The 21,071-nt window shown below is 38.2% G+C and overlaps 2 protein-coding genes across 3 annotated transcripts in view; one reads left to right on the top strand and one right to left on the bottom strand.

The window, feature by feature from the left end:
- Positions 1 to 1,548: 1,548 nt before the first annotated feature.
- Positions 1,549 to 15,905, bottom strand: LOC148891236 (presenilin-associated rhomboid-like protein A, mitochondrial). Of its 2 annotated transcripts, none has more exons than XM_089008938.1 (10): positions 15,812 to 15,905; positions 15,286 to 15,475; positions 13,825 to 13,929; positions 13,612 to 13,744; positions 12,362 to 12,457; positions 11,118 to 11,267; positions 4,899 to 4,969; positions 4,690 to 4,791; positions 3,439 to 3,536; positions 1,549 to 2,775 (listed from the first exon to the last, which is right to left on the bottom strand). In XM_089008938.1, exons 1-10 carry the CDS (start codon positions 15,889 to 15,891, stop codon positions 2,622 to 2,624), a joined length of 1,179 nt encoding a protein of 392 aa, XP_088865064.1. In that variant the 5' UTR covers positions 15,892 to 15,905; the 3' UTR covers positions 1,549 to 2,621. The 2 variants fall into 2 exon arrangements, with proteins under 2 accessions (XP_088865064.1, XP_088865065.1); XM_089008939.1 differs by having other exon boundaries at positions 2,709 to 2,775; positions 3,424 to 3,536.
- Positions 15,906 to 20,818: 4,913 nt separating this feature from the next.
- Positions 20,819 to 21,071, top strand: part of LOC148891235 (fibroblast growth factor 12) — a 37,037-nt gene continuing 36,784 nt past the window's right edge. The window contains exon 1 of the mRNA XM_089008549.1: positions 20,819 to 21,016. Within this exon, the coding sequence (XP_088864675.1) occupies positions 20,998 to 21,016 (19 nt within the window). The 5' untranslated portion in view covers positions 20,819 to 20,997. The remainder of the gene's footprint in view (positions 21,017 to 21,071) is intronic.

Below are 21,071 nucleotides of genomic sequence, written 5' to 3'. Positions count from 1 at the left end.
AAACAAGATTAAATAAGATTGCTAACTCTTGATTGTGGGTGTCACTTTATGACAAATAGCCAGAAATCATTTCATTTTTCATTTTCAATGCAGTGTGTTTTCAAATGTGTTTTCGTGACCCAATTAGTCATCACGATGGCTATTTTATGCCATGCCATACATTTTTATTAAATACTTGAAATGTAATGTAAAAATTTTACTTAAAAATGTAATTTAAAATGTGTACATAAATTTTTAATGTAAATGTTTTACTTAAAATTTTAACTTAAAATTTTTTTATTTAAAATGTTTTACTTAATGTTTATTTAAAATTTTTACTTAAAATATAAATATATTTTTTTTACTTGAAATTATAATTTATTTTTTTTTACTTTTAATTTAAAATTTGTACTTAAAATTTTAATTTACAAATTTTACTTAAAAATGTAATTTAAATTTTTTTACTTAAATTTTACTTAACATTTTAATTTTAATGTAAAATTTGTTCATAATTTTTTAATATAAATTTTCTTACTTAAAATTTTAATTTAGAATGTGTACTTAAAAATTTTATTTAAATGTTTTACTTACAATTTTTATTTAAATGTTTTACTTAAAATGTAAATTACAAATTTTTCTTCAAATTATAATTTAAAGTTTTTACTTACAATTTTATTTTAAAATTTGTACTTAAAATGTATTTTTTTTACTTTTTAAATTTTTTACTTAAAATTGAAATTTAAAAAAATTTTACTTAAAATTTTAATGTAAAATTTTTACAAGGTCAACATCCGATTAAAATTTTACGTAACTTAAAATTTTAATCAGAGATGAGCTTGTGGATTTAAAGTCTACACACCCGTTTAACTACTACAAGTAATTTGTCATGTAAAAAAAATGTGCATTGACCTCATAGCAGTGAGGTTCCGGGTTTTATTCCTGCTGTGGCCTTCCTGCATCGAGTTTGCATGTCCTCCTGAGATACTCTTGATTTTAATCCGAGAGTCCAAAAAATAAATCAATCAATTTGTACAACAGTGAATTTGTTTTGTACATTACAAACAAACACCTTCAAAAGTTTCAAGATCTTTATTACAAACGGGGAACAACATTGGGCGACTGATAAATATATTAAAATTGGAGGTCAAAATGTCACCCAAAATCCCCATCCCATAATTGTATTGCTGTTTTAGTTACAAGTGGCTTAACTTGAAGTCGTAGCTAAAAAAAAAGAATTTTCTTTATGATACATTTTGTTAGCCTGAAATAAGTGAGATGTTTGCACCTAGCTTTAAATATACGGGTATTTAAAAAACAACAACAAAAGTAACATTTAACTCACTGCCAGTTGATGTGCATAAATGTGTCGACTCCAGTGCCAAGGTTTTTGTCATTTTCACTCAAATTGCAGGACCCACAGAATATTGAATTTTAGGACTACATAAACATTCAATGCAGCGTTAGAAACCTCACTCTCTTCTTTCATCAGAAACAGACAGGTAATTCCTAAATCATATGGGTCTTGAGTTATCTGAGCTTGAAATGAGGGTAGCTGTCCAAAATACAATGCATATTACTGTAGTTTATATAGCGCTTTAACAAGTTAAAGCTGGAACAAAGCACTAACATGTACAAAAGGCATTCTGCTCCCGTGTGGAAAGGAAAAACATTGCCAGAGGTCTGACCAGCACTTTATCGATTCAATGCACCGTTAGAAACCTTAGACTCGCTTCTTTCAACAGAAAAAAAGTTAATTCCTAAATTATATGGGTCTGGAGTTATCTGAGCTTGAAATGGGGGTGTCTGTACAAAATACAACACGTATTGATTGATACAGCGCTTCGACAACAGCTGAAGCTGTAACACAGCGCTAACATGGACTAGCTAGCCCGATCGCCAGCTAGCCACTTAGATCGATATATCGCCAGCCAGCCAGTTCAATTGCTGCCAGCGACCAAGATGGATCGATTGCTAGCTAGATCAATCGATCGCTAGCTAGCTCAATCGCTAGTTAGCTCGATCATTAGCGAGCTACCCAGATCAATCAATTGCCAGCTAGCTATCTTGATTGCTAGCCAGCAACCTAGATCGATCGATCGCTAGCCAGGCAGCCCGATCGCTAGCCAGCTGCCTTGATCCCTTGATTGTTAGTCAGATTGATCGATCGCTAGCTAGCTCGATTGTTCGCTAGATCAATCGATTGCTAGCTAGCTATCTAGCTAGCTCGATCGCTAGCTAGCTGCCCAGATCAATCGATTATTAGCTAGATAGCTCGATTCCTAGCCAGCCACCTATATCGATCGATCGCTAGCCAGCTAGCCCGATCGCTAGCCAGCTCCCTAGATCGTTTGATTGCTAGCCAGATTGATCAATCGCTAGCAGGCGCTTATAAATGAAAGGAAATGTATTATTATTCTTCAAAGCCAAATGCTGCACCCCGTGGAAGGAAACATTGCCAGAGGTCTGACCAGCGCTTAATCGGCACCCCCGCCCAAAAAAAATCAGGAATGGCGCTCCATGTCTGAAATCAATTTGGGAATGGCAGTTAAACACAATCCATGGTGAGTTCTGGAGAAAAGAGGCTCCTTGCATATCATGGTGGGGGCTGGGGTTGTTGTTTTCTGAGGAGATCCCAGTGAGTTTCAATTGGGTCCGGGTGGTCTACCCTTGTTATCAATCCCAGATGCGCCTCCAGGCCTCGATCCGCCGCCGTTAGGAGGGCGAATGCTGCGCCACATCTTGACCACCGTGTCCCTTTTGCCCCAGATCAATTTGTGCCCGTACATCACGTACCAGCTGCGCAACAAATCCACAGGGAGTTGTTGATTAACATTCAAATTCACGTTTATTACACTTGTCTTCATTTTCATTCAGATTCTAAGACCGACTTCTTAACTCATTCACTGCCATTCCCTGAATTTATTCGTCATACTATTGTATTGTTTGTGGTATCCCCCAAGGGTCAATGTTGGGCCCCATGTAGTTTATTGATAGCCATTAAAGGACAACCGACGCATAAGTTGTGTCCATAATTTGTAAAATCACTTCAAATGACTTCTACTGAGCGTATTTTACAAAGATTCCACGGCATATAGCTATATTTTACGTTTTAAGACTCACGCTGAATATTCAGGAAGTCTTGTTTTCGAGTTGGTGATGATTCCTGATGTGACGTCACAAGAAAATTATTTCTGCTAAAAGAAGATAGTCTAAGGTTTCTTATGCTAAACTGAATGTTTATGTAGTCCTGAAACTCAATATTCTGTGGGTCTGGCAATTTTGAGTGAAAATGACAAAAACCCTGGCACTGGAATGTACACATTTTTGCACATCGTCTGGCAGTGAATGAGTTAATGTAGGAGTGAGCAAAACCTGATTTGTGAGCTTTTACAGTTTAAAAATAGCTTGCAAAGCCATGAGATTTCAATGATTTGATCTTTCTACCTTTCTTTCACTTACGCGCCAAAGAGAGCTCCGCCGATATGAGCCGCATGGTCGAACATCTGCCATCCCAACAGCAAGCCTGCCATATCCATAGCAACCACAGCTTTTAGTGCCTAAAGAGCAATACATCATAATTTATTGGGTATAGAAATGGAAAATATGATGTTTTTTTAATTGTTTTTTTTTTTGTATTTAGTGTCTCAAGTAAAACTCCATTTGTTTGTCTATTTCTGAGGCCAAAATATTATGTAAAAACATCTAAGGAACATGAATATTTTAAAGGACGATTGGTCATATCTAAAAATTATATGTTTTGTATTTTATTGTGACCAACTGATAAAACCCTGGAATATTTTTGAACTCATAAAAAATCAGAAAATACCACATTATACTAGGCAGGACATTCTGAAACTCGCCATTTCTGAGGTCATTTTGAAGTAGTTTTGGGTTAAAGGACAACCGACGTCTCCGGACAAGTTGTGTCCATAATTTATAAAATGGCTTCAAATGACTTCTACTGAGCGTATTTTACAAAGATTCCACCGCATATAGCTATATTTGACGTTTTAAGACTCGTGCCGAATATTCCGGAAGTCTTGTTTTTGAGTTGGTGACGAGTCCTCACGTTACGTCACTGAAGGAACGCCCCTGACCGAAAAAAGGACACATTGTAGCAGTCCTTCCATCACGTCAATGCATTTTGCTGTACTTGTTTGCTGTGAAAACTTTGTGTTGCACCAAAAAGGGGCAGAAGAGGGCGACAAAGCTCAGTGTAAGGAATTAATCAGCCTGTGGAAACGGGCTGATTAATTCCTTACACGGAGTTCTGTCGCCATTTTGTGCCTCTTTTTTTGGTGATACATTCCCCCCCCCCCCTATTGCCTCAAAATGGCCCGGAATAAATTCTTTAATCGATTGCAAACATGTATGCTTTCCTCTTCAGAACTATTTGAATCATATTCATAACTGGATGAGTAACAAGAAAGCATCTTTTCCGAATCTGAAGCCATTGTTTTGATTCTCGAGCAAGGCAAGACGTCTTGGCGTGACATCACGAACAAGGGGGCGGGACCTTCTGAAACTGGTTCTTTTTTTTGCAGATTTTGGACACTTTAAGTCATTTTTATTGGTGTTTTGCATCTGACTAAAAATATCATACTGTGTGTTTTGGGTATTCTAGATGCTATAAAACGTTTTTTCTGATGTCAGTTAGGAAAAAATGGTGTCGGTTGTCCTTTAAGGGGATCTCATCACTGTTCCACTCACGTTTCCCGCTGTGAACATGACCATTGGGAGGAAAATAATGCTCAGTTTGGCTTCTGGGACTTTGGAACAGAGCACAGCTACCACTGCCATGATTGCACCAGACTGACGGTCACAAAAAAAACGCAGTTAAAAAAATAGTTATTATTGAAGTATTTATTTGTTTGTTTATTTATTATTTGATGGTCCTGCATGAACTGTTATATGCTTACCGCTCCTAATGAAGGAAAGATGCGTCCAGAGGCTGTTTTATAGACATAGCTGAACATCGTGGAAATAACACCTGGAGGGAAATAAGAAGACGAGCAGCCAAAGTAGGCCAAAGGCAACACAATCAAGGGCCAGACCGAAAAATACGATGAAGTAGAAGTCAGAGTTAATACACACACACACACACACACACACACACACACACACACACACACACACACACACACACACACACACAGTCGTTTTTTTTTCGACTGAAAAATGCCTTACCTTACATGGGTTTTTTTTTCTTGCCGAAATGCCTTACTATACATGGTCGTTTTTGTCGTGCTAAAAACGGCTTACTATACATGGTCGTTTTTTTCCGCTAAGAACGGCTTATTATACATGGTAGTTTTTTTCGGTTCAAAAACGCCTTACTATACATGGTCGTTTTTGTCATGCTAAAAACGCCTTACTACACAAGGTCGTTTTTTTGGCTCAAAATGCCTTACTATACATGGTCTTTTTTGTCATGCTAAAAACGCCTTGCTATACATGGTGTTTTTTTAGGCTAAGAACGCCTCACTATACATGGTCGTTTTTGTCGTGCTAAAAACGCCTGACTATACATGGTCATTTTTTTTTAAATTAAAATGCCTTACGATACATGGTCATTTTTGTCATGCTTAAAATGCCTGGCTATCCTTGGTTGTTTTTATTCAGCTAAAAATGCATTACTATACAGTAAAGTCCGGTTATATCGATATACAAGGGAATCCGAAAAAATATCGATATATCCGACCCTGTTTGCATGTAATTTTCTCCGTGCGTGCATAGAAATAGTATCGATATAACCGGGACTATCGATATATCCGATATCGATATAACGAGACTTTACTGTATATGGTCGTTTTTTCGGCTAAAAACGCCTTAGTATACATGGTCGTCTTTTGCGGCTAAAAACGCCTTACTATACATGGTCGTCTTTTGCGGCTAAAAACGCCTTACTATACATGGTCGTTTTTTTTGGGCTAAAAACGCCTTCCTGTTCATGGTGGTTTTTTTAGGCTAAAAATGCATGGTCGTTTTTGTCGTGCTAAAAACACCTGACTATACATTGTTGTTTTTTTGGGCTAAAAATGCCTTACTATACATGGTCGTTTTTTTTAATAATAATAAAAATAAGAAGGACCTTTCGTGTACATAAACAGGAAGTTTGCAAACAGCTTAAGTGCAGATGCTGGGTCTTGAACTCAGGACTGCAAGCATGCTGAGCATTCACTCTACCACTGAGCTAAATCTACATGTTAAAGGATAAGAAAAACGCCCTAATCTATATGGTTGTTTTTTTTCCGCAAAACTCATCCTAACTATACATGGTCGTTTTTTCGGCTAAAAACGCCTTATTATACATGGTCGGTTTTTGTTGTGCAAGAAACGCCTTACTATCCATGGTCGTTTTTTTCGGCTAAAAACGCCTTATTATACATGGTCGTTTTTGTCGTGCAAGAAACGCCTTACTATCCATGGTCGTTTATTTCGGCTACAAACACCTTACTATACATGGTCTTTTTTTTCGCTTCAAAAACGCCTTACTATACATGGTCGTTTTTTTCAGCTAAAAACGCCTTACTATACATGGTCGTTTTTTTCGGCTAAAATGCCTTGGTTGGTTTTTTTTTTGTTTGGCCAAAAATGCCTAACATGGTCGTTTTTTTCGCTTCAAAAACGCCTTACTATACATGGTCGTTTTTTCGGCTAAAAACGCCTTACTATACATGTTTTTTTTTCGGCCAAAAATGCCTTACTATACATGTTCGTTTTTTTCGGCTAAAATGCCTTACTATACATGGTTGTTTTTTTTTTTGGCCAAAAATGCCTTACATGGTCGTTTTTTTCGGCTAAAAACGCCTTACTATACATGGTCGTTTTTTCGGCTAAAAACGCCTTACTATACATGGTCGTTTTTTTCGGCTAAAATGCCTTACTATACATGGTTGTTTTTTTTTTTTTTTGGGCCAAAAATGCCTTACATGGTCGTTTTTTTCGGCTAAAAACGCCTTACTATACATGGTCGTTTTTTTCGGCTAAAAACGCCTTACTATACATGGTCGTTTTTTTGGGCTAAAATGCCTTACTATACATGGTTGTTTTTTTTTTTGGCCAAAAATGCCTTACATGGTCGTTTTTTTCGGCTAAAAACGCCTTACTATACATGGTCGTTTTTTCGGCTAAAAACGCCTTACTATACATGGTCGTTTTTTTCGGCTAAAATGCCTTACTATACATGGTTGTTTTTTTTTTTTTTTTGGGCCAAAAATGCCTTACATGGTCGTTTTTTTCGGCTAAAAACGCCTTACTATACATGGTCGTTTTTTTCGCTTCAAAAACGCCTTACTATACATGGTCGTTTTTTTCGGCTAAAAACGCCTTACTATACATGGTCGTTTTTTTCGCTTCAAAAACGCCTTACTATACATGGTCGTTTTTTTCGGCTAAAAACGCCTTACTATACATGGTCGTTTTTTTCGGCTAAAATGCCTTACGATACATGGTTGTTTTTTTTTTTGGCCAAAAATGCCTTACATGGTCGTTTTTTTCGGCTAAAAACGCCTTACTATACATGGTCGTTTTTTCGGCTAAAAACGCCTTACTATACATGGTCGTTTTTTTCGGCTAAAATGCCTTACTATACATGGTTGTTTTTTTTTTTTTTTGGGCCAAAAATGCCTTACATGGTCGTTTTTTTCGGCTAAAAACGCCTTACTATACATGGTCGTTTTTTTCGCTTCAAAAACGCCTTACTATACATGGTCGTTTTTTTCGGCTAAAAACGCCTTACTATACATGGTCGTTTTTTTCGCTTCAAAAACGCCTTACTATACATGGTCGTTTTTTTCGGCTAAAAACGCCTTACTATACATGGTCGTTTTTTTCGGCTAAAATGCCTTACGATACATGGTTGTTTTTTTTTTTGGCCAAAAATGCCTTACATGGTCGTTTTTTTCGGCTAAAAACGCCTTACTATACATGGTCGTTTTTTCGGCTAAAAACGCCTTACTAACCATGGTCGTTTTTTTCGGCTAAAAACGCCTTACTATACATGGTCGTTTTTTTCGCTTCAAAAACGCCTTACTATACATGGTCGTTTTTCCGGCTAAAAACGCCTTACTATACATGGTCGTTTTTTTCGGCTAAAAACGCCTTACTATACATGGTCGTTTTTTTCGGCTAAAATGCTTTACTATACATGGTTGGTTTTTTTTTTGGGCCAAAAATGCCTTACATGGTCGTTTTTTTCGGCTAAAAACGCCTTACTATACATGGTCGTTTTTTTTCGCTTCAAAAACGCCTTACTATACATGGTCGTTTTTTCGGCTAAAAACACCTTACTATACATGTTTTTTTTTCGGCCAAAAATGCCTTACTATACATGGTCGTTTTTTTCGGCTAAAATGCCTTACTATACATGGTTGTTTTTTTTTTTTGGGCCAAAAATGCCTTACATGGTCGTTTTTTTCGGCTAAAAACACCTTACTATACATGGTCGTTTTTTTCGGCTAAAAACGCCTTACTATACATGGTCGTTTTTTTCGCTTCAAAAACGCCTTACTATACATGGTCGTTTTTTTCGGCTAAAAACGCCTCACTATACATGGTCGTTTTTTTCGGCTAAAATGCCTTACTATACATGGTTGTTTTTTTTTTGGGCCAAAAATGCCTTACATGGTCGTTTTTTTCGGCTAAAAACGCCTTACTATACATGGTCGTTTTTTTCGCTTCAAAAACGCCTTACTATACATGTTTTTTTTTTCGGCCAAAAATGCCTTACTATACATGGTCGTTTTTTTCGGCTAAAAACGCCTTACTATACATGGTCGTTTTTTCGGCTAAAAACGCCTTACTATACATGGTCGTTTTTTTCGGCTAAAAACGCCTTACTATACATGGTCGTTTTTTTCGCTTCAAAAACGCCTTACTATACATGGTCGTTTTTCCGGCTAAAAACGCCTTACTATACATGGTCGTTTTTTTTCGGCTAAAAACGCCTTACTATACATGGTCGTTTTTTTCGGCTAAAATGCTTTACTATACATGGTTGTTTTTTTTTTGGGCCAAAAATGCCTTACATGGTCGTTTTTTTCGGCTAAAAACGCCTTACTATACATGGTCGTTTTTTTTCGCTTCAAAAACGCCTTACTATACATGGTCGTTTTTTCGGCTAAAAACGCCTTACTATACATGTTTTTTTTTCGGCCAAAAATGCCTTACTATACATGGTCGTTTTTTTCGGCTAAAATGCCTTACTATACATGGTTGTTTTTTTTTTTTTTTGGGCCAAAAATGCCTTACATGGTCGTTTTTTTCGGCTAAAAACACCTTACTATACATGGTCGTTTTTTTCGGCTAAAAACGCCTTACTATACATGGTCGTTTTTTTCGCTTCAAAAACGCCTTACTATACATGGTCGTTTTTTCGGCTAAAAACGCCTTACTATACATGGTCGTTTTTTTCGGCTAAAAACGCCTTACTATACATGGTCGTTTTTTCGGCTAAAAACGCTACTATACATGGTCGGTTTTTTCGGCTAAAAACGCCTTACTATACATGGTCGGTTTTTTCGGCTAAAAACGCCTTACTATACATGGTCGTTTTTTTCGGCTAAAAACGCCTTACTATACATGGTCGTTTTTTCCGGCTAAAACCGCCTTACTATACATGGTCGTTTTTTAGCTAAAAACGCCTTACTATCCATGGTCATTTTTTTTTCGGCAAAAAACGCCTTACTGTACATGGTCGTTTTTTTTCGAGCTAAAAACGCCAAACTATCCATGGTCGTTTTTTTCGGTTAAAAACATGGTCGTTTTTGTCGTGCTAAAAACGGCTTACTATACATGGTCTTTTTTCGGCTAAAAACGCCTTACTATACATGGTCGTTTTTTTCGGCTAAAAACGGCTTACTATACATGGTCGTTTTTTTTCGCTTCAAAAACGCCTAACTATACATGGTCATTTTTGTCGTGCTAAAAACGCGACTATACATGGTCATTTTTTTCGGCTAAAAACACCTTATTATATTATACCACTGTACATGGCCGTTTTTTCGGCTAAAAACGCCTTATTATACATGGTCGTTTTTTTGGCGAAAAACGGCTTACTCTACATGGTGGTTTTTTTTCGAGCTGAAAACGCCTTACTATACATGGTCGTTTTTTCGGCTAAAAACGCCTTACTATCCATGGTCGTTTTTTCGGCTAAAAACGCCTTACTATCCATGGTCGTTTTTTCGGCTAAAAACGCCTTACTATACATGGTCGTTTTTTCGGCTAAAAACGCCTTACTATCCATGGTCGTTTTTTCGGCTAAAAACGCCTTACTATACATGATGGTTTTTTTCGGCTAAAAACGCCTCACTATACATGGTCGTTTTTTCGGCTAAAGACGCCTTACTATACATGGTCGTTTTTCGGTTTAAAAACGCCTTACTATACATGGTGGTTTTTTTCGTCTAAAAACATCTTACTATACATGGTCGTTTTTCGGTTTAAAAACGGCTTACTATACATGGTCATTTTTTTGGCTAAAAACGGCTTACTCTACATGGTCGCTTTTTTTCGGGCTAAAACGCCTTACTATACATGGTCGTTTTTCGGCTAAAAACGCCTTACTTTACATGGTTGTTTTTTCGGTTCAAAAATGGCTTATAATACATGGTCATTTTTGTCCTGCTAAAAAAGCCTGACTATACATGGTTGTTTTTTTATAATAATAAAAATAAGAATGGGGAAGTTTGCAAACAGCTACTGAGCTAAATCCACTGTATGTACATGGTTGTTTTTTTCCGCTAAAAACAGCTTACGATACATGGTCGGTTTTTTTTGGGCCAAAAACGCCTTACTATACATGGTTGTTTTGTCGTCTAAAAACGCCTTACTATATATGGTCGTTTTTTTCGTGATAAAAACGCTTTACTCTATATAGATTTTTTTCGGATCAAAAATGCCTTCTTATACACGGTTGTTTTTTCGGCTAAAAACGACTTAATATTCTGCGGGTTCTGCAATTTGAGTGAAATGACAAAAACCCTGTCACAGGAGTGGACGCATTTTTTGCACATGACTGGCAGTGAATGAGTTAAAAACTAAAACGTGCAAGTAGCAAAGTACAATAAAAAAAAAAAAAAACATTTTAATGAGCTGAATTTATTTGTGATGACAAATCACCCCTTTCAACTTACCGGATGACATGTAGACGGCGAGAAATTGCTCTCTCCCTAAAAGTGAGACGACCCCTGTGGAGAATGTCCACAGGACGTACATGTTGGCCATCAAGTGGAAGATGGAGTAATGACTGAACGAGGACAGGACCATGGGAAGGCACTGACTCTCTGACCAAAAAAACAAAGAGGAAGTGTTGAGCTCACTTTCATTGAATTCGACATACGTATGTCATAAAAACGCATCTTTCACCCCTCTTTCATTCACCGTACAACCTGATAACATGATAAGCACACCACTGTAGTAACCTCTGTCCCCGAAAGGGTTAACGAGAAAAAGCTTTCATTTGGCAATGGTTAAATCTGAATTTGAGACGAAAAATAAAAATAAAATAAATACAGACGCTTCCCTACTTACGAACAACGGTAGATACAAACACTTTTGTAGCAAAATACAGTAAAGTCTCGTTATATCGATATTCAAGGGAGTCCAAAAAAATATCGATATAACCGGGACTATCGATATACCCGACCTTGTTTGCATGTAATTTTCTCCGTGCGTGCATAGAAATAGTATCGCTATAACCGGGACTATCGATATATCCGATATCGCTATAACGAGACTTTACTGTATATAGTAATCTCTCCGGTTGTACATGTACATATCTTTATCGAGCATATATTTTATTAAATGTTTATTTTCCAGTACAAACCAATACAGGTTTCTTATAATAATAAAATTAAACATACTTTTATAAACCTTAAACATACATTCCATACAAAATATAGCACAGAAGCAACTTATGAACAAATTCAACTTATGAACAAATTCAACTTATGAACAAATTCACCTTATGAACGACTGTTTGGAACGTATCTTGTTCGTAAGTTGGGGAGCGTCTGTAAATTCTAAAAGGATGAAAATACATAGCTCATTCTGGTCAAGTTAAAACTTTGACAGAATACTAACCTTACAATCTGGAGATGTTAGTTTGCAACGATGTAGAAATATTCGGGGGTAAAAAGATAACGTTGAAATTCACCAGCGAAAATAACGGTGAGGGTTTCTTTGAAAAAGCTATAGGGGTCTTTTTGGGGTCCATTGAAAGATTTTCCTAAAATTTTGAGAGCCTGAACCAACCCACTTACCAAATGGAAATAACGACGTCATAACAAAACAAGCTCTTCAAGTGGCTCGTAAAAAAACTGTCCGGAAAGTGTTTTAATTTGGTTTGTAATCATTCATCACAATCATCATCACTCACTGGCGGCGGGGTTTGAAGTAAAATATTTCATCATGGTCCTTTGAAGCGAAGGGATTCTCCAGCAGCACAGCACCAATGCATTAACCAAGATAATACCTGCAGAAGAAGCATTAAATAGATTGAACTTTCTCTTTTTAAAAAGTGGATATAAAAAAGCACAAATGCTTGCTTTTTTGGTGATCATAAGAAAAATGAAATCAATAAATCATTTCAGAACGTTCGGGTTTTGGTTTTTCTTGCTGGAGTGCCGATAAAGTGCTGGCCAGACATCTGGCAATGTTTTTTTACCTTCCACAAGGAGGCAGCATTACCCTTTTTTTCCACGTTAGTGCTTTGTTCCAGCTTCAGCTGTTGTTAAAGCTCTGTATCACAGGTGTCAAAGTCAAGGCCCGCGGGCCAAATCCGGCCCGCCACATCATTTTTTTCGGCCCGCGAAAGCAAATTAAATTTGTTAAATTCCATGATGATTGCTAAAATCGGAGCCAAAATTTCATATTTTTACTGTGTGGCCCACGGCAAAAATATGACTTTGACAACCTAATGGTGGCAGATTTAAACATGATTTGAAAAGTGATTGGTTAATTTGGAAAACAGGCATATCCCAAGTGACAAACGTGTGTGTACACTTCTGGAACCACATATTGTCCGTTGTTTTTTACTCCTTGCTTGAAATTTATTTTTTTTCTTGTTCTTCTTCTTCTTCTTCATAATAATAATAATAATATTTTTAATCATAATTTTATTTTTAAGCGCCTTTCAAAACTCTCAAGGTCACATTCCAGTTACAGGACATTTTTTTTTGGTGGGTGAGCAGCGTTCACTCAACTCAGAAGCAACTCAAAAAGAATAGTAAGACAAATAGATAGAAAGCTAGCTAGCAAGCCAATAGATAGCTCATAGCTAGCCAGCTAGATAGCTAGCCAGCCAGCCAGATAGCTATTGTACGGTATTGAGTCAAGAAAGGTTGGACAGTTATTTCCTGGCTAACGGTACCCTCTAGTGGACTTGTAGAAAATCACACCACCCTTTTTTCAGTCTGGATTGATTCAGACATAGCACTACTGAAGGCCTAGCGATGAAATCCACGGCCCGCCACTGCTTTAGACGAACAATGAAAGCCCACCTCAGGCTTGAAAAGCTCATTTGAAACTTCAATTGACTTCTACTGATTTTATCACATAAAAGTGTGTGGACTTTGAATACTGTACTCTTTCGAAAGATACATATAAAAAAATACGTATGTCCCTGACCTGTGACGGTCCTCTGGCCTTCGGTACGTCTGGACCAGAAGTCGTCCACCACAGACATGAGGATGATGAGCTTGCGTTGGAAGACCGTCAGCTGGTTCCACCAATCATGCCAGTACGCCATGTCGGGGGAAGCCTACAAACACAACACAAAGATCCTCAATGACTTTCCAAGCGGACTCTTTTATTCTCTCCCAAAAATAAATACAACCTCACCGCTAACAAGTTATCAGACTCCTCTTGGTCCTTTAAAGTCCGTAGTCTTGACTTTGTGTTCTCGGATTGCAGAATGGCCGCGGCACCGAAAGAACAGCCTGTAAACTGACGTGGCATTAGGAGAGCGACTTTATGGGTCAAAAGGCTGACATTATGAGGAAAACATCCTTATATGATGATAAAAAATGTTGTAGTATATCCTGCATATAAATACGTATATGTATTCCAAAAATAATACCTCACAATAAAAGAAGTTCTTATCTGAATCAATAGACAACTAACTCATTGACTGCCATGCACGGATTTATTCGGGAATTAAAAATATGACATAGAGCGCCATTCCCGAATTTGTTCGGGTTTTGGTTTTTCATGTTTGGGTGCCGATAAAGCGCTGGCCAGACCTCTGGCAATGTTTTTTCCCTTCCACAAGGGGGCAGCATTACCCTTTTTTTCCACGTTAGCGCTTTGTTCCAGCTTCAGCTGTTGTTAAAGCTCTATATAAACCAATATGTATGTATTGCATTGTATTTTGAACAGCTGCCCCCATTTCACGCTCATATAACTCCAGACCCATATAACTTTGGAATTAACTCTTTATTTTCTGATGAAAGAGAGTTGAAGGTTTCTTACACTGCATTGAAGGTTTATGTAGTCCTAAAACTCAATATTCTGTGGGTTCAGGAATTCGAATGTCAATGACAAAAAACCTGGCACCGGAGTAGACACATTTTTGCACGTCTGGCAGTGAATGAATTAAATATTAAATCTATTAAATCATCAAATTTAGTGCTTAAAAAGTGAGGAAACATCAGCAGATTCCTAAAAACAAAGGTTCGGACTATGGTGCCCCCCTAAAAAAAAAAAAAAAAGCATGATCACCCTCCCACCCCCCACCCCAAAAAACTATTAGCATGATCAGGAAATGTCTGGAGTTTTTTGGGGGGGTCTTTCTGCCATAATAAAAACTGAAACAAATGAATGCTTGAAAGCTTTCAGTTTGTGTGCAGTATCATAAAAGTTTTAGTTTAAAAAAAATTGATGGACAATTTCTGATCAATTGCCTCCATATTTGAAAGGTGCTTTAAATGTAATTAAATGTATTATTATTATTATTATTATTATTATTATTATTATTATTATTATTATTATTATTATTATTATTATTAGAGAGAAGAGGATGCACAAAGCCGTTAGATGGAGGACACTGACTTGCTGTGGCAACCCCTGAAGGGAAAAGCCAAAAGGAAAATTAGATTTATTTATTTATCTATTATTATTATTATTATTATTATTATTATTATTATTATTATATCTCTGGCCAATATTGTCACCGAGAGTGAAGTCATTGTGTTTACATTCAATTATTTGCTGAATAAAGTACAACAGCTCCTTTGACAAAATTGTTACGATTTATTCTCCAGGCATTCGTCAAAGAACAGATCGGGAAAAAGAGGCGCTTACCCCCAGTGTGAACAGCAGAGGCCTGAGGAGCTTCGGCCGGGGGACGTGAGGACGAAGGGTCGGTCCTTGTGGACTTTCCGGAGCTGCAATGTTGTTGGTGTGTGTTTCATGTCTGATATCGCCTTTCTTTGTTTCTGGCCTCTTGGATTCACGTCGAAATCCACGAATCGCTTGACAGTAATAGTCAAGCCTTTTTTTAAAAAACAGGGAATCATTTCAAAGGATCGTTAATGCCATCCACATCTTACGTCATGATTTGAGAAATTGCATGGTGGGGCTTAACATATAATGGCATATGACATATTATGATTGACGTGTAAAACGGACGCTTCATATGATAACAATTAATTAAAACGAATAGGGCGAGCAGAAAGAAAAAAAGGTGAGTGAGCTGTCATTCATTGACACTCGGTTCCCAACGATAGTAACTGGCTGAAAACTCAACGTTACGCACTCACAAGCATTCTATCGGCGTTATTCTTCTCGACAAATCTAAAGTATCATCAATCATCTATTATCTACTTGCCTGGAAGCTCGCCAGGTGATGTTTTTTGAAGAGATGTGAGTTATTCGAGTCCAGTTTACAAAGCAGCCGCTCCACGCCATGTTTGTTTATAGCTTCAAGCAGAAAGTCCCGCCCACTCTCTGGGTTTCAGCCAATTGAACACCGTGTAACCGTTGTGTAAACGTCACAATTGCGTCATTTTAGTTAGCTTATCTCTACGTAAAGTTTGTTTACTTTCACTGGTTAGCTGAATTATGATTGGGTTTACGTGTCAAAGACAACGAAGAAAGAGAAACAAATTAAAATATGTGCAGGAAAAATGTGAAGTGCTCTCCTCTCTGTGTAGCAGGTCAAAATGGAGTCAGAGTGGAGTCTTTGAACATGCAGCAGCACTTCCCTCTTGTGGCCGCCTTTGACACTTGGGAATGCGTTGAAAATCTCAACGTGACAAAATTAAATTAAAAATAAATGTCAGCAATGCATTACACTATTTTTGGAGCAGCACATTCATGTATTAAAATCGTGGTGTATTATAAATATGTAAATATTAATTATAGATACTAAATTCAAATCACACTGATCAACAGCTACGTATATCAATATGCGTTTCTTGATACTTGCACTATGTACAGTTTTTTAATGAAACGGTTTTGCACATTTACAGTATACAGTTGACATTTTTATTTTGCTATGCTTAATTTTATTCTATCCTTTCACCCCCCATTCCCTTTCAAATTGCTGCTGTGGACCGCAAATTTCCCCATTGTGGGACAAATAAAGGTTTTCTGATTCTGATTCTGAACTGCTTATATTAATTATAGGTAGCTTCCTGTTTCTCAAAAAAAAAAAATTGATAATGCTTTAAAATTAGTACTTCTTCCCAGCACAATAGGTATTTCTTTGAGATATGTTTATGTTTTTGTTGTTTTGAAGTTTGACCTGTTAAAGTTTGTGCAATATTGATTTGACCATTTCTAGCTACAAAATTTTATTCAAGAAAAAAAAAAATCACCTGATGTTGATTTGAATACAGTGAGAACTCAACTTACAAACTTAATTGGTTCCCAGACAAAGTGTGTAAGGCAAAAAGTGTGTATCTCCAAAAAAATTCCCATAGGAAACCATTAAAATGGGACTAATCCGTTCCCGGGTTTCCATAAAATATACTTTTCAACTAAATACGCCTTAAAACTACACACAACCTACCTTATTCTATGTATAATAAATGTGCTATTGTATTGTAATGAAAGAAATACACTGCATTGTATCATAAAGTCACTTTATTTGTATTTGTGATGGTCATTGATGGCTTGACGGGATGGCGTTGGAAGTCGAAGGTCAAATGGAATTGCTGTTTGGAAAGAGAGACACATTACATGAGGACTGTAATTAAAGAAATAAACTGTGCTGTAAAATAAAGTTTTATTTACCTTTTTGATGGTCGTTGATGGCTTATGGAAGGAGAGTCACCTTCCTTGTTGGTAACTTAACCTCTGGTGCTGTTCGGTCGTGTGCTTCCGCCGAAGATCACTCTGACAGCCGTGGTGGGTGTGTATTATGAAAATAGTGCTTATTATAAGGTTTAATTTTCAGAAATTTGAAATTTGTAAGACGAAAAGTTTGTAAGATAAGGTGTTTGTAAGTTGAGGTCTCACTGTACAACCATTTTAATAATTATTCACCCAGAAAAGACACCAGGGGTTTACCACGACAGGTATTTTAGATATATTTATATTTTTTAAAGTTTGACCTGTTAAAGTTTGTGCAATATAGATTTTACCATTTCTACCTACATTTCATGAACAAAACTCATCCAATGTTGATTTTAATCCAACCATTTGGATGATTGCAAATTTCCCCATTGTATACATGGGACGAATAAAGCTTTTTCCGATTCTGATTATTCACCCAGAAAAAAAAGATACCCCGGGCTTTCTTTCTATGTCAACAAAAGAGAAAGCAACAGAGGCCTATCAGAGCTGAGCAGTATCGATGGCGATGGGTCTTGCTGCTATTGGCATCCGGACAAGATCCACAAACTTCGTACAAGCTCACCATTGACTCTGGAATTAAAGGAAGAAGTTCAAATACAGCTGCTGTATCTGCAGAATAACCAAGGCCACCGTTGCAATACTGTACACCCTGTTGACCTTTAGCATCACGTAATATATGCATCAAAGCTGTCGGCGATGAGCGTTTCAGTCATTGAAATAGTTCGTCATCCCGTTACTTCTTTGTTCATGTACTGTATTCAACTATTCATAAAGAACAGCGAGCGTGTCTTTGCCTCCCATTTGGGCTCAAGGACATTGTGACAAGTTAGATGATATCCTACAGGCGATATTGTCCTGTGGGTCGGACCAGGACATGGTGGTGGAACAGAAAGGGGGGGGGGGAACATGATAAAGGGTGAGGAGTGATAGGAGAACACACGCAAGCATGCACACACACGCTGTGTGATAAGAGTCACCTTTGTTTTGTTGTGGGCTTTAAAATCTCAATTTAGACAGCATTTTATGTTTTTTTTTTTTTTTTTAATGACTAATGTCAAAATTCTTTCCTGAGTAAACGTGTTCACTTTCAAAGGATGCGTCTGTGTAAGCTCTTAGTCGTACATGAGTGGTCCATCGAAGGTTTTTTTTTCAGCCGTCATCTGTACTTCTTTGAAGGTGTCGGACATTTTGCTTCTTATCCAAGAGGCTTCGTCAGCGAACTAAAATCTTTTGCTGGTAGTTTTGGCCCTATACATATCCCTACGGTCCAGACGTTGCGGTGCCAGACTCTGCTATGATTGGTCCCTGCTCTCAGGTTAGGGGGGAGCAGAGGACTACTCCCTGCGGCTAGACTGATTACTTCTATTGTCCTGATTGATTGCTTCTATTGTCCTGCCTGAGTATGGGGTCTACGGACTTGGACTTAGCGGACTTGGACTTAGCGAAAGAAATTTGTCGACAATGAGGTTAAAATCTTAGCGAAAGAAAATAGATGGTCTGAAAGGGGAGTAAACGAAGCTATTTTCATAAAACAGCAAAACCCTTCACTAAATCGGCGTGGTGGGGTGAGGTTCAATTTGGATCGTTCATACAACCGACTTCTTAGGCAACGTAGGCTTAGTTATGCTGATGAGGTGATACCAGATCAAATGGGGCAATCAGGCCAGTCGTAGATCCCATACTCAGGCAGGACAATAGAAGTAATCAGTGTAGCCGCAGGGAGTAGTTCTCTGCACCCCCCAACCTAAGAGCAGGGACCAATCATAGCAGAGTCTGGCACTGTCACGTCTGGACAGCAGGGATATATATATATATATATATATATATGGCCAAAACTACCAGCAAAAGATTTTAGTTCGCTGACGAAGCCTCTTGGATAAGAAGCGAAACGTCCGACACCAGATGACGGCTGAAAAAAACCTTCTCATCGTTTCATAGGATGCCTTTATTGATTGACTGGGAACTGACGCCGGTCGACGGCTGGAACAAAGTTTCCGATCACGGGACAGGAAAAGAGATGTCTGAAATTACACACGCGGGAAAAGTCATCATTCACGCGATTCATTTGATGATGTCATATGTGACTGTTAATGAGAGTCCATTCCCCTGACCCAATCATGACACGTTAGCCTCTCTGGCCTCTTTTAGACATCAGAGGAAACTGAAGCTGCCTGCTTACATCGTGTCCCTCAAGCGCTGACAAGGCATTCTCTCCCACATTGATCAATGAGCCCGGTGGACATAAACGCATTCTTGTTTTCGGTCATTTTGCCTGTCGACCGCACCGTTGGGTCACCGTGGGAAGTGAAGGTTACAACACGGAATGCCTCAGCCGACACGACGGAATGTGAGATAACACGTGGATATAAAAGGGAATAAGAAAAATCATTATTTTAGAAAATATCTGGTGTCCTTCTTCCTTAGTCCAGAGAGAGAGAGAGAGAGAGAGACAGTAATAGAGAGAGACAGTGAGAGACAGAGAGAAAGAGAACGAGAGAGGGAGAGAAAGAGTAAGAGAGAGAAAAGAAAGATTAAGAGAGAAAAGAGAGAGAGAACATGAACGAGAGAAAGATAGAAAGAGAAAGAGAGAGACAGTGAGAGACAGAGAGAAAGAGAGAGAGGGAAAGAGAGGTAGAGAAAGAGAAAGAGAAATAGAGAATGAGAGAGAGAGAGAGAAAGAGAAAGAGAAATAGAGAATGAGAGAGAGAGAAGGAGAGAAAGAAGGAGAGAAAAAAGAGAAATAGAGAGAGAGTGAGAAAGAGAGAAAAGAGAGAAAGAGAGAGAGAGAAAGAGGTAGAGAAAAAGAGAGAGAGAGAGAGAGAGAAAGAGAGAGAGAGAGAGAGAAAAAGACAGAGAGAGAGAGAGAGAGAGAGAGAGAGAGAAGAGATAGAGAGAGAAAAAGACAGAAAGAGAGAGATACAGTGAGAGACAGTGAGAGAAAGAGAGAAAAGTGAGAGAGAGAGAGAAAGAGAGAGAAAAGGGAGAGAGAAAAAGGGGTAGAGCAAGAGAAAGACAGAAAGAAAGAGCAAGAGAAAGAAAGAGCGAGAGAAATAAAGAGCGAGAGAAAGAGAGAGAGGAATAGAGAAAAAGAGAGAGGCACAGAGAGAGAAAAGAGAAAGAGACAAAGATAGAGATAGATAGAGAGAGAAAAAGACTGAAAGAGAGAGATACAGTGAGAGACAGTGAGAGAGAGAGAGAAAGAGAGAAAGAGAGAAAGAGAGAGAAACGTGAGAGAGAGAGAAAGAGAGAGAGAAAAGAGAGAGAGAGAAAGAGATAGAAGGGGAGAGGGAAAAAGAGTCAGAGAGAGTCAGAGCGAGAAAAGAGAGAGCCAGAGAGAGAGAGCCAGAGAGAGAGAGAGAGAGAGAGAGAGAGAGAGAGAGAGAGAGAGAGAGAGAGAGAGAGAGAGAGAGAGAGAGAGAGAGAGAGAGAGAGAGAGAGAGAGAGAGAGCGACAGACAGACAGACAGACAGACAGACAAGACAGAGAAACTTCACCCGAAGCGCCCATCCACCTTCAAATCAAACCCAACCTCCTTCCTGAAGTTGCTGACCACCGCTTTCTTGTCCGAGATACACCCGCGTGTCCGCGCGGGGGGCTGCTCTTTACATTGAACCAAACGCCCTGACTAAAAAGCGCTCTCCTACCCGTGGAGGGTGCGAGCAACGGAATCCGGTCCAGCGGTCGCTTAAACTTCTGCACCACTTAAAAGGGGACATGGGGGATAAAAACGCCGGTAAGCAAAATCATCGAGCGGTAAGCTCAATTTAGAAGCTGATGTTGAATTTCTT

Source organism: Hippocampus bargibanti, linkage group LG11, assembly GCF_051943395.1.
Source record: "Hippocampus bargibanti isolate YZ-2025 linkage group LG11, ASM5194339v1, whole genome shotgun sequence".
Lineage (NCBI taxonomy): Eukaryota > Metazoa > Chordata > Actinopteri > Syngnathiformes > Syngnathidae > Hippocampus > Hippocampus bargibanti.
This window is presented reverse-complemented; position numbering and strand designations above follow the sequence as displayed.

Excerpts from the sequence above, each read along its gene's own strand:
- LOC148891236 (XM_089008938.1), bottom strand. The coding sequence starts at position 15,891 with ATGGCGTGGAGCGGCTGCTTTGTAAACTGGACTCGAATAACTCACATC. Across the intron at positions 12,458-13,611 it reads AGGCCAGAGGACCGTCACAG|GTATTATCTTGGTTAATGCA; the intron begins GTCAGGGACATA and ends CTTCTTCTGCAG. Across the intron at positions 11,268-12,361 it reads TACTTCAAACCCCGCCGCCA|AGAGTCAGTGCCTTCCCATG; the intron begins GTGAGTGATGAT and ends TTTTTTGGTCAG.